Below are 13427 nucleotides of genomic sequence, written 5' to 3'. Positions count from 1 at the left end.
ATGCGTTTCAAATTAATAAAATTTACAGACAATAAATTTATTCATATAATAACATATTCTTTCAAAAGAATTTAGGAATGATCATGAGAGGACCCAATTCACTATTGTTATATGCAAAGAAAGCAATTTAGTATGCTGTCAAATTTGTATCTCTGGGTTTGAAAAATACAGCCAGCCGGCAGTATTTTCTACTTCATATTCTGGATTTTCATTAAAGTGTAAATTCATATTTTTAAGTTGAATCACTTAGGTAATAATTATAATAACAATTTGGAAGTGACTGTAAAATTTATCAGGTTGACATAAAGGAACTAGTGATACAAAGGAATAGAAGTGAAGCATCAAATTAACTCATTGTAAATTATGCTCCAGTTCAATGCTGTTGCTGTATCATTGATGTTAAAGTTCAGAGGCTTGTTTTGCTCTTTATTTCAGTTCAATAATATTTCAACACTTTCTCCAAAATTGAGCATTTTTATCTCCTATAATTGGTCATTTTTATCCCCCTGTAACTGTGTCTCAAGGGATGTAAGCATTGACTCATAAATGTTCCCACATGAATTTGGACAACTATTTCATAGTTTATGGATGCACAAGCAAGATCATGGTCTACTAAAATTTATTCTTCCTTGAGAAGTTGACATCATTTGCAAGACCAGTATTTATTGACCATAGCTAATTGCCTTTGAAATGGAGTGACTTTTAGGCCATGTCAGAGGGCAGTGATGATCCATTGCTGTGGTTCTGGAATAACACTATGACAAACCAAGTAATTATGGCAAATTTCCTCCCCAAAAGACATCAATGAACCAAAGAGATTTTCACAGCTGTTAATGGTAGTTTATGGTCACCTTTACTAAGACATTCAATTAATAAATCTGGAATTAAATTCAAATTTCACCAGACATCCTGGTAAGATTTGAACCCATCCCAATCAATGATTCACCTGGGTCTCTGGATTACTAGTCCAGTGATATAACAACTACAAAGAGCTTTTTTGAGTTAATAGCATGAATTTCCATGAAGATAGAGGTGAGGGAGGGGGCAGGTGTGTTGGTGCTGGTGGTGTTCTGAGGTAAGTGGGTATCCAATCTAGCCAGAGCAGTGGCTGAGTCTTTATTCTAGAAGTTCCCACCCAGATGCAGCAGCCATCCTCTTTGTTGGGGTGAATAGATTCAGCATGTACTTTGTTTCCTTGAACTGTAGGCATATGTTAGTACATGTTAATGTGGGGCTGGCTTCAAGCAACTGATCCAATTTTCACCAATGGGATGTCCAAAATACATCTTAAGGACTTCTCTGGAGCAGGTCTAATACTCTGAGTTATTTGGTGATGTTAGATACTATTTGGGAGATGTCCAGAGGCACTTCTGGGGTTAAAAGTAGATATGCTTACATGTTAAAAATGCAGAGACTCCTCAAAGCTATCAAGGAAACTGTCTAGTTGTCAAGATATTTAAATCTCTTAGCATTTATTATTTTTTTTTTTAAAGTTCATTGGCATAAACCTGAGGATTATCATTATAGAACAAGCACAATTGAACTTATAACCTGCAATTAACACTGAGGTGCCTTTCAGTTCAGTGTGGTTGAAAGCTTCAAAAGATTATTTAGTACTTATTATAAATCATGAATGTAATTGTTTTTATTAAGAATTATGTTTTGGAGCTTAAATGTAATTGCTTACATTTCTCATTGTTTATCATGTGAGCATAGTGAAATCGTAAATAGGCATGAAAACTTTATTCTGTCACATCTCTGCATTGGTTCTGAGGCCTGGCCATAACGGATACTGAATGAGTTGGCGTGGAGGACAAAAGAGCAAAGTCTAGTTGTGTTGGCATAGGGCTGTTAAGAGCTATGTTGGGTAGCTGGGGTGGGTAGAGGACAGTATTGCATGGAGGAAGTGAGACACCAATAAACATGGATGGTGTATAGTTTGACAGGGAGATTATTAATGCCTCGAGGGCTATAGCTTGGCATGGAGGTTATGAGGAAAGATAAGGATTTTTTGGAGGACCATGAGATGGCATGGGTACAGTGGTAGGGGGTGTATGTTAGATGTTAGGAGAGCTGTTTTATTTTTTTAATATAGAGATGTAGTGACCTCTTCAGTCACAGAGGAAGGTATTTCATATAGCCCACCTTGGGCCTAAATTCCATTCACACATACCTAAATGAGAAATAGACCATTTGAGTAATTTTGCGAAGCGAGGAATTTTCTGAGCTTTGCTTCTCTAACCGGGGACTACATTTAGCTCTATATGTCTGTAGGCCATCCTATATTCCCATGCCAGTTGTTTAACTTATTTTATTGGAGAAAGTGAGGTCTGCAGATGCTGGAGATCAAAGTTGAAACTTTATTGCTGGAACAGCACAGCAGGTCAGGCAGCATCCAGGGAACAGGAGATTCGACGTTTCGGGCACAGTAGATATGCTTACATGTTAAAAATGCAGAGACTCCTCAAAGCTATCAAGGAAACTGTCTAGTTGTCAAGATATTTAAATCTCTTAGCATTTATTATTTTTTTTTTAAAGTTCATTGGCATAAACCTGAGGATTATCATTATAGAACAAGCACAATTGAACTTCCTGAAGAAGGGCCTGTGCCCGAAACGTCGAATCTCCTGTTCCCTGGATGCTGCCTGACCTGCTGTGCTGTTCCAGCAATAAAGTTTCAACTAACTTATTTTATTTGCAATTGCTTTCAAACAAAGTTTCACAGTTTTCTTGATCAAGGAATGATGTTTAATCAGGATTGAGAAGATTGAGAAAAATTTAGAGAACATTTTAAAATGGGGGGGGGTGGTGAAAAGCTATTAGAAGCAGAAGAAACAGTGTGTAAAATGCGTGTTTGAGTGCAAAAGACGGTAGTTTGTATCATCATCATGAGTGCATTGCCTGAAGATGGTTTATTGGCTCATCATTTACCAATGCTTCATCCTGTGTTGTTTTTAAATGGGGTTTTACCATTGCTTCCCATTCTCAGGTGGGATGGGGAGAGAGGTTCCATATATATCTGTCAGATGACAAATCAAGCCCACACTGCTGATGTTTTTCTGAAATATGCTAGTCATCTCACAATCTGGACAAACAGAGCACTTTATAGCATATATTCTTCCCATTGAATTGGCGCACTGCTTTCACTAATTGCATTGCATCCTCAGTATTATAGATTTTATCAACTAAAATTACATGAAATGCGAAATAAGTCATTTGGTCATCTGGTCCATACTTGTGGTGGTGTGACCAAATGAGGGGATGGAGTGGTTCTCCCTCCCTCCCACTGCTTGTTTGATTGTAACAAGGTTTTGTATTTTAATACAGTAGGATATAATTGCAAATTCATTGTGTACTCATCTCTTCATGTGCAGCTTATAAGGATTAGGTAGACTTTCTTGCGTGTAGCAAGTAAGGGGCTCATTTTGTTGAGCTAAAACCCATCCAGCTGAAAATGTGAAAAATACGTCTTTGCTTGTACAGCTCTCATGCAGTGAAACACACTCAAACTAAATATGCAAAAAATACAAATTATAAAATATATAAGATTAACTTTAGCCAAATGCAAAAGGAAAGCACACACCAACTGAAAGGTTGAGCTGTAACCAAAACAGGTACAGGGAAGATTTTGTTTTAGAAAAGTAGGCATTGCTGCATTGCTGTTTCTCTACATAGAGTAAATCCCCTATAGGTCAATGTTTGCAAAACAAAGGGAATGTTAGGAAAATGACTATCAACTTTCCTATCATGAATTGGAAGTCTATCTGAATTTAGGATGTCTGTACTTCATGTGGAGTTTTTTTATTAGCTATTTCAGAACTGGATAAAAAAGTGGTGAAAATAAAAACAGCTATTGAGAATAAGTTTTTGCACAGTGTAAATGTTTAAGGCCTATCTGAAGAGGAATGGAGAGGTACCTGCTAAGCGATGGGAAATACCAGAGGACCAACCTCATGTAAATGTGAACTTTAGAATTCACCATATACAGAGGAGGCGGTGGAGGCTAGTACAATTACAATATTTAAAAGGCATCTGGCTGGGTACATGAATAGGAAGGGTTTAGAGGCGTACAAGTCACATGCTGGCAAATGGGACTACACTTGTTTAGGATATCTGGTTGGCATGCAGAGTTGGACTGAAGGTTTTGCTGCTCTACAACTCTGAATCTGTATAGAATGATGTCCTCCAAGGATCAATTACTTTTTGTTCCTGGGATTAAAGCCAGCATTCCGTGCCAATCTGTAATTGCCCTAGAAAGATGATGGCAAACTGTGTTTTTGACCTGCTGCACCTCAGGGGTTGTTGTGATGTCCACTGTACTATTAGGGAGTTCCAGAATTTTGACTTGATTATAGTGAACAAATAGTGATTTAGTTCCAAGTTAGGATTATATGAGCCTTGGAAGGGTACTTGCAGCTGGTGGTTCCCATGCATTTTCTGTCCTTGCTTTTCTAAGTGGTAGAAGATGCAGGTTTAGTAGGTACTGTCAGAGGAGCCTTGCACTACACCTTGTAGGTGGTACTGTGTGTCAGCAGTTAGGAGAGTGAATGATGGTGGTGATTGGAGTGCCAATCAAATGGGCTGCTTTGACCTTGATGGTGTTCAACTTAGTGTGTTGTTGGAGCTACACCCAAAAAGGTAAGGGGAGAGTATCCCATCACGTTACCGATTTGTGCCTTCTAGATGCTAGACAGATAATACAGAGATGGGAAGTGATTTACTTGCTTAGAATTCCGAGCCACTGACCTGCTTTTGTTGCCACAATATTAATGTAGCTGATCCTATTCAGTTTGTGTTCAGTGGTAACCCCCAAGATGTTTATATGGGGAATTGAATGATGTTAATGCCATTGAATGTTAAGGAACAATGGTTGGGTTATCTGTTGATGATTGTCATTGTTTGCCACTTAAGTAGCACAAATGTTGTTTGCCACTTGTCAGACGTAGCCTGGATATTGTCCCAGACTTGATGCATATATTTGCGAACTGCTTCAATATCTCAGGTATCACAAATAGTGCTGAATATTGTGTGATCATCAGTGATTATTCCTCCTTCTGATCTTATAATAAGGAAAGGTGATTAATGAAATAGCTGAAGATGTTTGGGTCTAGGACACTATCCTGAGAAAGTGCTATGTCCTAGCTCTTAATCAAAACCATCTTCCTTGTGATAAGTATGCTTTAACAGCTGAGCTTTCCCCTGAATCCCATTGTCTCAAGTTTTGCTAAGGCATCTTGATGTCATGCTTGATCAAAGGAGGCCTTGATGCTAAGAGCAGTTACTCTGTCACCACACCACTGGAGTTCAACTTGTGCTTGGACCAAAATTGTAATGAGGTCAGAAGCCAAGTAAACTGAGCTTCAGCGAGCTGTATGAAATTAAAGAAAATTCAAGTTGAAAATATTGTCCAACTTAAAATAGCCATGTATCAAACATTAATGAAACATTTTGATTTTAAATGAAATATTTTTGCATACTTGTCCTTTTTGACAGGTACATTCTTCTCTGTGTAAACTATTTCTTTTATGGAGAAACAGTTGCTGATTATTTTGGTGGTCTGGTGCGAAGGGAAGTGCCACTTCAATTCTTGGTCCGCTATCACCGCTTCATCTCATTTGCAATGTACCTAGCAGGTGAGTAAAGTTCAGTTTATTTCCAACATTGTAAGTCTTTAAATTGATTTTACTGTACACAGTAGACCTGAACTTGTTTCTTGTGATTCAAACAATAATGTAGACTTTTCTTTGAACAGGACACCTCCACTTTTTCATAGTTCAGTTGTTCTGAGCTTTTTGCAAAGTACACTTTTTTTAGCAGTGACTTTGAAACGGCCTTTATAGCTCTTAATGATATGTATAATAAAATTTTTTTAAAGAAAATTGTCATCCTCTAGTCTGGCGAAAGGAGTTTCTGATTGACATTTTGCATGACTAATATATCAAGTTTATGTTGCTGTTTTTCTGAAACAACAGTTCAGCCATTTATTTAGCCATGATCAAAAGCAATCAAAGGCAATTGAAATTCATCTTACCTTCAAGCCCCTAAATTGTGCGCAGTGCAGCTGTATATCAGGTTAATCCAATAATTGGTACAATATATTAAATCTTAGCAATTTGATAATTGAAGTTTAAAACCAAATCCAAACCTGATCTTCACTTATATGAAGATTATGAAAACAAGCTTAATAATTGGAAACAAGCTTAATAATTGGAAAGACTTTTTTGAAGTTCAGCACTGAGATGCCAACATTTTCAGTTAGATTTAATTTAATCCTATCTTAAATGATTTTTTTATTTATCCATAGTATGTCGTGTTGCTGGCTGGAGTAGCATTCATGCCCCTTAGTTGCCTCTGAGACTGTGGTGCCGTGCTACTGCCTTGTAGCCCATTTGGTCTAAGTAGATCCAGAACGCTGTTGGAGAGGGAGTCCAGGATTTTGACCCAGAAATACTGAAGGAATGGTTACGTATTTCCAACTCAGGATGCTGAGTGACTTTGGGAACTTGCTGGTGATGGTGTTCCCATGTATCTGCTGCTCTTCTCCTTTGAGATCGTAGTGGTTGTAGGTTTGTGAGGGTGTCATCTGAGGAACCTTGATGAATTTCTGCAATGCATCTTGTACATAGTATATACTGCTTCCATTAAGCGTCTGTGTGGAGCAAGAGAATGTTTGTGGATGTAGTGTCAATTATATGGGCAACTTTGACCAGATGATGTTGAGCTGCTTCCAAGTGTTGTTGCAGCAGCACTTCTGCAGGCAACTATTCCATTGCAGTTCTGACTTGTGCCTTGTAGATGGTGCACAGGCTTTTGGGATACAGGAGGTGAGTTCCCAGCCTCTGACCTGCTGTTGATGCCACAATATATATACTGCTACTCCAGTTCAGTTTTTGGTCAATGGTAGATCCCATAATGTTCGTTGTGGAGAATTCTGCAATAATGGTACTATTAAATACAAAGGTCAGTGGTTGGATGTGGTCTTTTCCTGGTACTTAATTGGTGCAAATATTGCTTTGCCACTTTCATCCTATAAGTGGATGTTACCCAGGTCTTTCTGCATTTGAATTTGGATTGTTTCAGTATCTTGAATCATTGTGAATGGTGCACTCGTCTGCAAATGTCCTCACTTCTGACCTTATTGGAGGGAAGCTACTGAAGGTGATTGGTGTAGAGTGTTATCCTGAAGAATTTCAGCAGGATTTCTTCTAACCAGATATGACTCCAGCCAGGAGAGAGTTTCCTTCGATCCCCGGTGAATCTAGTTTTGTTGGACCCCCTTGACACCACACTCAGTCAAATGTGACCTTGATGTAATGGGCAGTCACTGTCACTTATGGAATTAAGCTCAATTTGATATTTGAACCAAACCTGCAATTAGGTCAGAAGCTGTATGTGACCAGTTTGAACGGGCCTCGGGAGCCATGGTAAACCGAGGCAAGAGCGAGGCCATGCTCTTCGGGAACTGGGCCGACCAATCCTTGATCCCCCTCACCGTTCGGAACGACCACCTGAAGGTACTGGGTATTTGGTTTGGAGAGGCTGGGGCGTGCACCAAGTCTTGGGTGGAGCGTATCAGCAAAGTGAGGCAGAAACTGAGCAGATGAAAGCTACGGTGGCTCTCCATCGCGGGTAAAAACCTGGTCATCAGGTGTGAGGCAATGTCATTGCTGTTATACATGGCACAGGTCTGGCCTATTCCCAGAACCTGTGCCGCTGCAGTCCCCCGGGCCATCTTCCAATTTATATGGAGATCAAAGATGGACCGGGTCCGAAGGGACTCGCTGTATAAAGACCTGGGCAACAGGGAAAATTATGAAGAAAAATACCTTTGACCACAAGTCCATCAGGAAGTGGTCAGCACATAGTGTCCTTGAGACCCTTCGGGAAAATGAGAGGGCGGATCCTATTGAGCGGTTTCCTGAGCAGACTGTCAGAGTCATTTGGCAGAATGCCTCATCGCCAGAACTTTCCAACAAGCACCATGACATGGCTTGGCTGGTGGTGAGAAGGGCTCTGCCTGTGAGATCCTTTATGCACGCCCAGCCTCTCAGCCGCACCGCATGCTGTCCTTAAAGCGGCTATGGGGGGGACGAGACTGTCACACACCTCCTTCAGGAATGTGCCTACGCAGAAGAAGTTTGGAGAGGAATGCAGTGGTGTTTGTTGAGGTTCGTCCCGAGCAGCGCCGTGATGCGAGACTCCATGCTGTACGGTCTGTTCCCTGGGACGCACACCGAGATGAACATCAACTGTGTCTGGAGGATCATCAACTCTGTGAAGGACGCTCTCTGGGCTGTCCGAAACCTGTTGATCTTCCAGCTGAAGGAGTTGACCCCGACTGAGTGTTGCAGACTGGCACATTCCAAGGCCCAGGACTACGTGTTGAGGGACACGCTGAAGCTTGGGGCAGCTGCCGCCAAGGCGCGGTGGGGAATGACCACCGTGTAACGTCTGCCTGCCTAAGCACAGGGGACCGATGCAGTAAGGGGGCTCCGCTGACCCCCCCGCCCAGCTAAATATGTGGTTAGTAATCGTACAGACCTGTGTATATGAATGATTACTCTGTCTCTGTATGCAAAGAAATGGAATGTTTACGTATGTATGGCATGACCAATTGTACAGATCATCAAAATATTTTATGAATAAAGTATATTTTCAAAATTAAAAAGAAAAGTCAGAAGCTGAATGGTCTTGGTGGAACCCAAATTGAACATGAGTAAGTTAGGAAAATGCTGTTGATAACGTTGTCTGCAAGGGGATGAAAGATGTCAATTAAGAGTTGACTGGGGCAGTAATTGGCCAGCCAGGATTTGTCCTACAGAACATTAGGCAATTTTGGGCAGCTCAGCACCATCCTTCTGACCTGTCCCACCTGTCAATCTTCCTTCCCATCTATCTGCTTCACCCTCCTCTCCAACCTATCATCTTTACCCCCACCTCCATCCATCTATTGCACACTCAGCTACCTTCTCCCCAGCCCCACTCCCTCCCATTTATCTCTCCACCCCGAGGCTCCCAGCCTCATTCCTGATGGAGGGTTTTTGCCCGAAACGTCAATTTTCCTGCTCCTCAGATGATGCCTGACCTGCTGTGGTTTTCCAGCACCACTCTAATTTTGCCCAATGTCGAGTAAAAGCCAGTGCTGTAGCTGTACTGGAAAGCATTGCTAAGAGTCCTACGAATTCTGAAGCATGCAAATTTCATATTATTGTCAGAGTGTTGTCAGGACCCATAACCTTTGCTGGATTCAGTATCTTCAGCTGTTTCTTTCTAATATGTGAATTGAATTGGTTGAAGACTGGCATTAACTACTTGATAATTCTGCATACAGAATGCTTCAGCCTTATCTTGTGTACTTACATGCTGGACTCACCCATCACTAAGGATGGGATTCTTATGGAATCTTCTCTTGTATTGTGTTCATGACCAGATGAGGCTGTGCTGCAGATTTTGATCTGATCCATTGGTATGGAAGTGCTTAGCCTTATCTGTCACTTGCTTTTTTATGCTGTTTGGCATGCGAGTACTGCTGCTTTTTGGCTTCACCAGTTTGACATCTAATTTTTTTAGGTATGTCTGCAGTTGGCGCACCTTCCTGCATTCTTCATTAAATCGTCCTCTGGTTTGACGGTAATGATAGAGTAGGATATGTGTTGGGCTGTGAGGTTACAGTTGTGTTAGAATTCAGGTTTGCTGCTGCTAATGGCCCATTGGCACCTTTTGCGTTGCTACATCTATTCAAAGTCTATCCCATTTAGCGCCACACAATTCAATGGACAGCATCCCCAAAGTGATGGTGGCCTTCACCTTCACAATGACTGTGCAGTGACCACTCTTGTGTCTGTCCATGACAGTATCAGTATCTGCTACAGACAGATTTGTGAAGTAATGTCATTTTTCTCTATTGTTGGTTCCCTGACCACTTGCCGCAGACTTTAGCAGCAGGTTTCCTTGACTATGTTTGACTTGATGTCACAAGTCATCACTGTGTTCAGAATCAATGTTAAGGACTCCCAACGCAACTCCCTTTCAATTTCTTGACCTTTATGCCACAATCTCTGCTTCGTCTGTCATGACGATGGAATGTAACTAACGATTCTCTGCCACTGTTTGCAATAAGCTGTTGCCGCTAATTAGTTACTGAAAGACTAAAGAATTATTCTATCAGCTGCCTTCTGACTGCACAGTAAAGAATGGAAATACCTTAAAATATTTTAGCTTGTAGGGTAATTCATAATTCTATTTGTCCGTAGATAGAATTCATTTCTTTGTAATATAAAGTATTTTCTTAAGTACAGAAACATGGTCAGTGCTTGCTGTTAACCTGAGTTCATTACACAGAAAAATTGGGAACTTTGGGTAATTTGATTAATTATTTTAACTATTGTAATGACCCCAGGAGTAGTGGGGTTGAATATCAGTGCACTTACCCAGGTGTGTTGTGGCAATAGTGAAAGGATAGACAAATAAGCTGCGCCGTGATATTGTTTTGCTCTGAAACTGATGCCATCTAAAAAGCTTCCAGTTTTATTTTGAATTTAGTTCATGAAAACAGACCTGTGTGATGATGCCTTGTTTTATTGTTTGTTTCTTTTCTTCTTTCCTTCCTCCTTCCCTCTAGGGAAGCCGCCAAATCCCTAATGAGCATCTTCACATGAAGGCACATGGCAAGATAGCAACTTCAGTGTTTAGAGAGTTGCACAAAGATGTCTGCTGTTAAATTCTGATCCTCAGAATATTGGTGTTTAAATTGATTTAAATTTTGATTAGGATTTTGTCTACAGTGGTGACATTGAATGAACAATTTGTTACTGTAAATTATTAAGAAATAATAGGATTTCATCTTACAATTTTCAGGGATGTGAGATGTGTGACTTCCATTGTGACTTATAAGCATAGCACACTAGCGTCCCCCTAGACATTGAGGAGATCGGTAAATATGTACTCTTATGCTCGATACAGTATAAAGTGTTAGTAAAAAGTATAGGAGAAAGTGAGGACTGCAGATGCTAGAAATCAGAGCTGAAAATGTGTTGCTGGAAAAGCGCAGCAGGTCATCCAAGGAGCAGGGGAATCGACGTTTCGGGCATGAGCCCTTCTTCAGGAGAAGAAGGCCTTTCCTGAAGAAGGGCTCATGCCCGAAACGTCGATTCTCCTGCTCCTTGGGTGCTGCCTGACCTGCTGCGCTTTTCCAGTAACACATTTTCAGTTAGTAAAAAGTATGAACTGTTAAGTAATTTTTAAAATGATGGTCATTCAAGCAGTGAGCTTTTTAAAATTAGGTTGAATATTGGTTTGAATGACTAATAATAATGAATAAGTTATGAAATTTGCCTCTACCTGAGAGATTTGTATGAGATGGTGTATTAGAATAGCTTTCACCATAATTTTCATGTAAATTTTTGCATATTATGAAGGCCAATATATTTCCTGCTGTCATTTTACAGGTTTCTGCATGTTTGTTCTGAGTTTGGTGAAGAAGCATTATCGACTGCAGTTTTATATGGTGTGTATGCAATATTTTCTTTGTGGTTGTTAATGAGTAGGGAAATGCTTCACAGTGCTACAAATTTTAGAGATGTTTTCTGCAGTAAATGACCAACTAGATTTAGATGATCTAACGGGGGGGGGAGGCGAATGGCACTTACCAAGTCTGATATCTTCATATAAGATTAACACAGAAAAATTTGTTTGCCTCAATACCAAAACTCCTAAGTAAAATAAATGGAACAGTGAGATCCCAGTTCCTGACCAGTGCAGACTCTCAGAACAGATGTACTGGTAATTTGGCACATGTAAATTCTAAAATTGTCAGCTTTATTTGGAGGTCATAAAAATCATATGGAAAGGTTTATCTCAGTGCGGTGCTTGTTAGGATTCTGTTATGAGGTTGAAGAATACGTATTATATATGCAGTAGTTATCTGTCCCACTTTAGACTAGATTAGTTGCAATTTTTAAAATTCAAGATCAAACACCAGAAATCTATTGTTCAAGAGAAGTGTATTTTTGTATCCTTAGTAATAAAGAGTAAAGAAAGCATATAAATTAAAACTATGATCTCACTCACTCAAACTCTTTCCTGTTCAGTGTCAGCAAGACAAAACTTGGTGCCTTTACCTGTAAAATAGCAAATAGAGACCACTTGGATTAATTGAAGTTGGTGGGAAGAGTTCAACCTCTTTGCATATCTAGTATTGGGTTGATAAATCACTTTGTTTGAATTTGGAATCCAAACATTAAATCATTAAAATCAGCAAATGGATATTTGAACTTGATTTCAACTGTGTTGACTAATCTAACATTAAGAACCTGTCCAGTCAGTGTATGGCCCAATTTATACAGTGAAGTGAAACATAATATCCTTGTTGAATTTTCCTTGTAATGAAGCCAGTTACCCCAAACACTCCTTGATTGCATAGTGTAGCTGCATGCTAACTTTTGTTACTTATCAGTGAGACTTCTTCATGCATGACAGATATTTTAAGACCCCATTTGTTTCAGTAAATCATAAAACTCTGAACAAATTTTAATCGTTCAGCCACAATACTTGACACAAGATGTGTTTTTCAAATTTGATTCTGCAGTGTTTGATTTCATATGCTGAAAATCATAAACTAAATTTGTATAATTGCTGTATTGAGAATTTTATGCAATGGGAGATCAATGCATGAATCAGATGTGCATCAATATTTGAATATTAATATATCACATTGATGCTCCATTGCTTGTGTGAGAACATTTTGTTTTTCTTCTAGATTCTCTGTTCAATTTTCTTCTCTTAAAGGTGATAACTTTTATTAGAACTTAATTCCACAGTGCTAACATCTACATGTTACCATACTGTAGTGGCTTCTTTCATGAATAAGCTTAATGAAACTTTCTGGCACACTGTTTGCTTATGGGCCATTAAGCAGAGACTGTTATCCACAATGGGCACTTGCATGTTTTAGTTAACTCAATTTTTATTTAAAGTAAGGATTGCTGTGATGCACCTTCATTGCACCAACAGTCCGACAAGTATGACCATAACTCGATTAGATTTAAAATAGTGATGGAAAAGAATAGACCAGATCTAAAAGTTGAAGTTCTAAGTTGGAGAAAAAGGCTAATTTTGATGGTATTAAGCAAGAACTTTCAAAAGCTGATTGGGGGCAGATGTTCACAAGTAACGGGACAGCTGGAAAATGGAAAGTCTTCAGGAATGAGATAACACGAATCCAGAGAAAGTATATGCCTGTTAGGGTGAAAGGAAAGGCTGGTAGGTATAGGGAATGCTGGACGACTAAAGAAATTGAGGGTTTGGTTAAGAAAAAGAAGGAAGCATTTGTAAGGTATGGACAGGATAGATCGAGTGAATATTTAGAAAAGTATAAAGGCAGTAGGAGTATACTTAAGAGGGAAATCAGGAGGGCAAAAAGGGGACAT

The 13427-nt window shown here is 39.6% G+C and overlaps 1 protein-coding gene across 1 annotated transcript in view; it reads left to right on the top strand.

Moving 5' to 3' along the window:
- Positions 1–13427, top strand: part of cds1 (CDP-diacylglycerol synthase (phosphatidate cytidylyltransferase) 1) — a 137344-nt gene that overhangs the window by 92981 nt on the left and 30936 nt on the right. The window contains exons 5-6 of the mRNA XM_043700693.1: positions 5494–5633; positions 11448–11506. Coding sequence (XP_043556628.1) covers positions 5494–5633; positions 11448–11506 — 199 coding nt within the window. The remainder of the gene's footprint in view (positions 1–5493; positions 5634–11447; positions 11507–13427) is intronic.

This window comes from Chiloscyllium plagiosum, chromosome 1, assembly GCF_004010195.1.
Source record: "Chiloscyllium plagiosum isolate BGI_BamShark_2017 chromosome 1, ASM401019v2, whole genome shotgun sequence".
In the NCBI taxonomy this organism is placed as follows: Eukaryota; Metazoa; Chordata; class Chondrichthyes; order Orectolobiformes; family Hemiscylliidae; genus Chiloscyllium; species Chiloscyllium plagiosum.
Note: the sequence above shows the minus strand (reverse complement) of the source record. Positions and strands in the feature narration are given on the sequence as shown.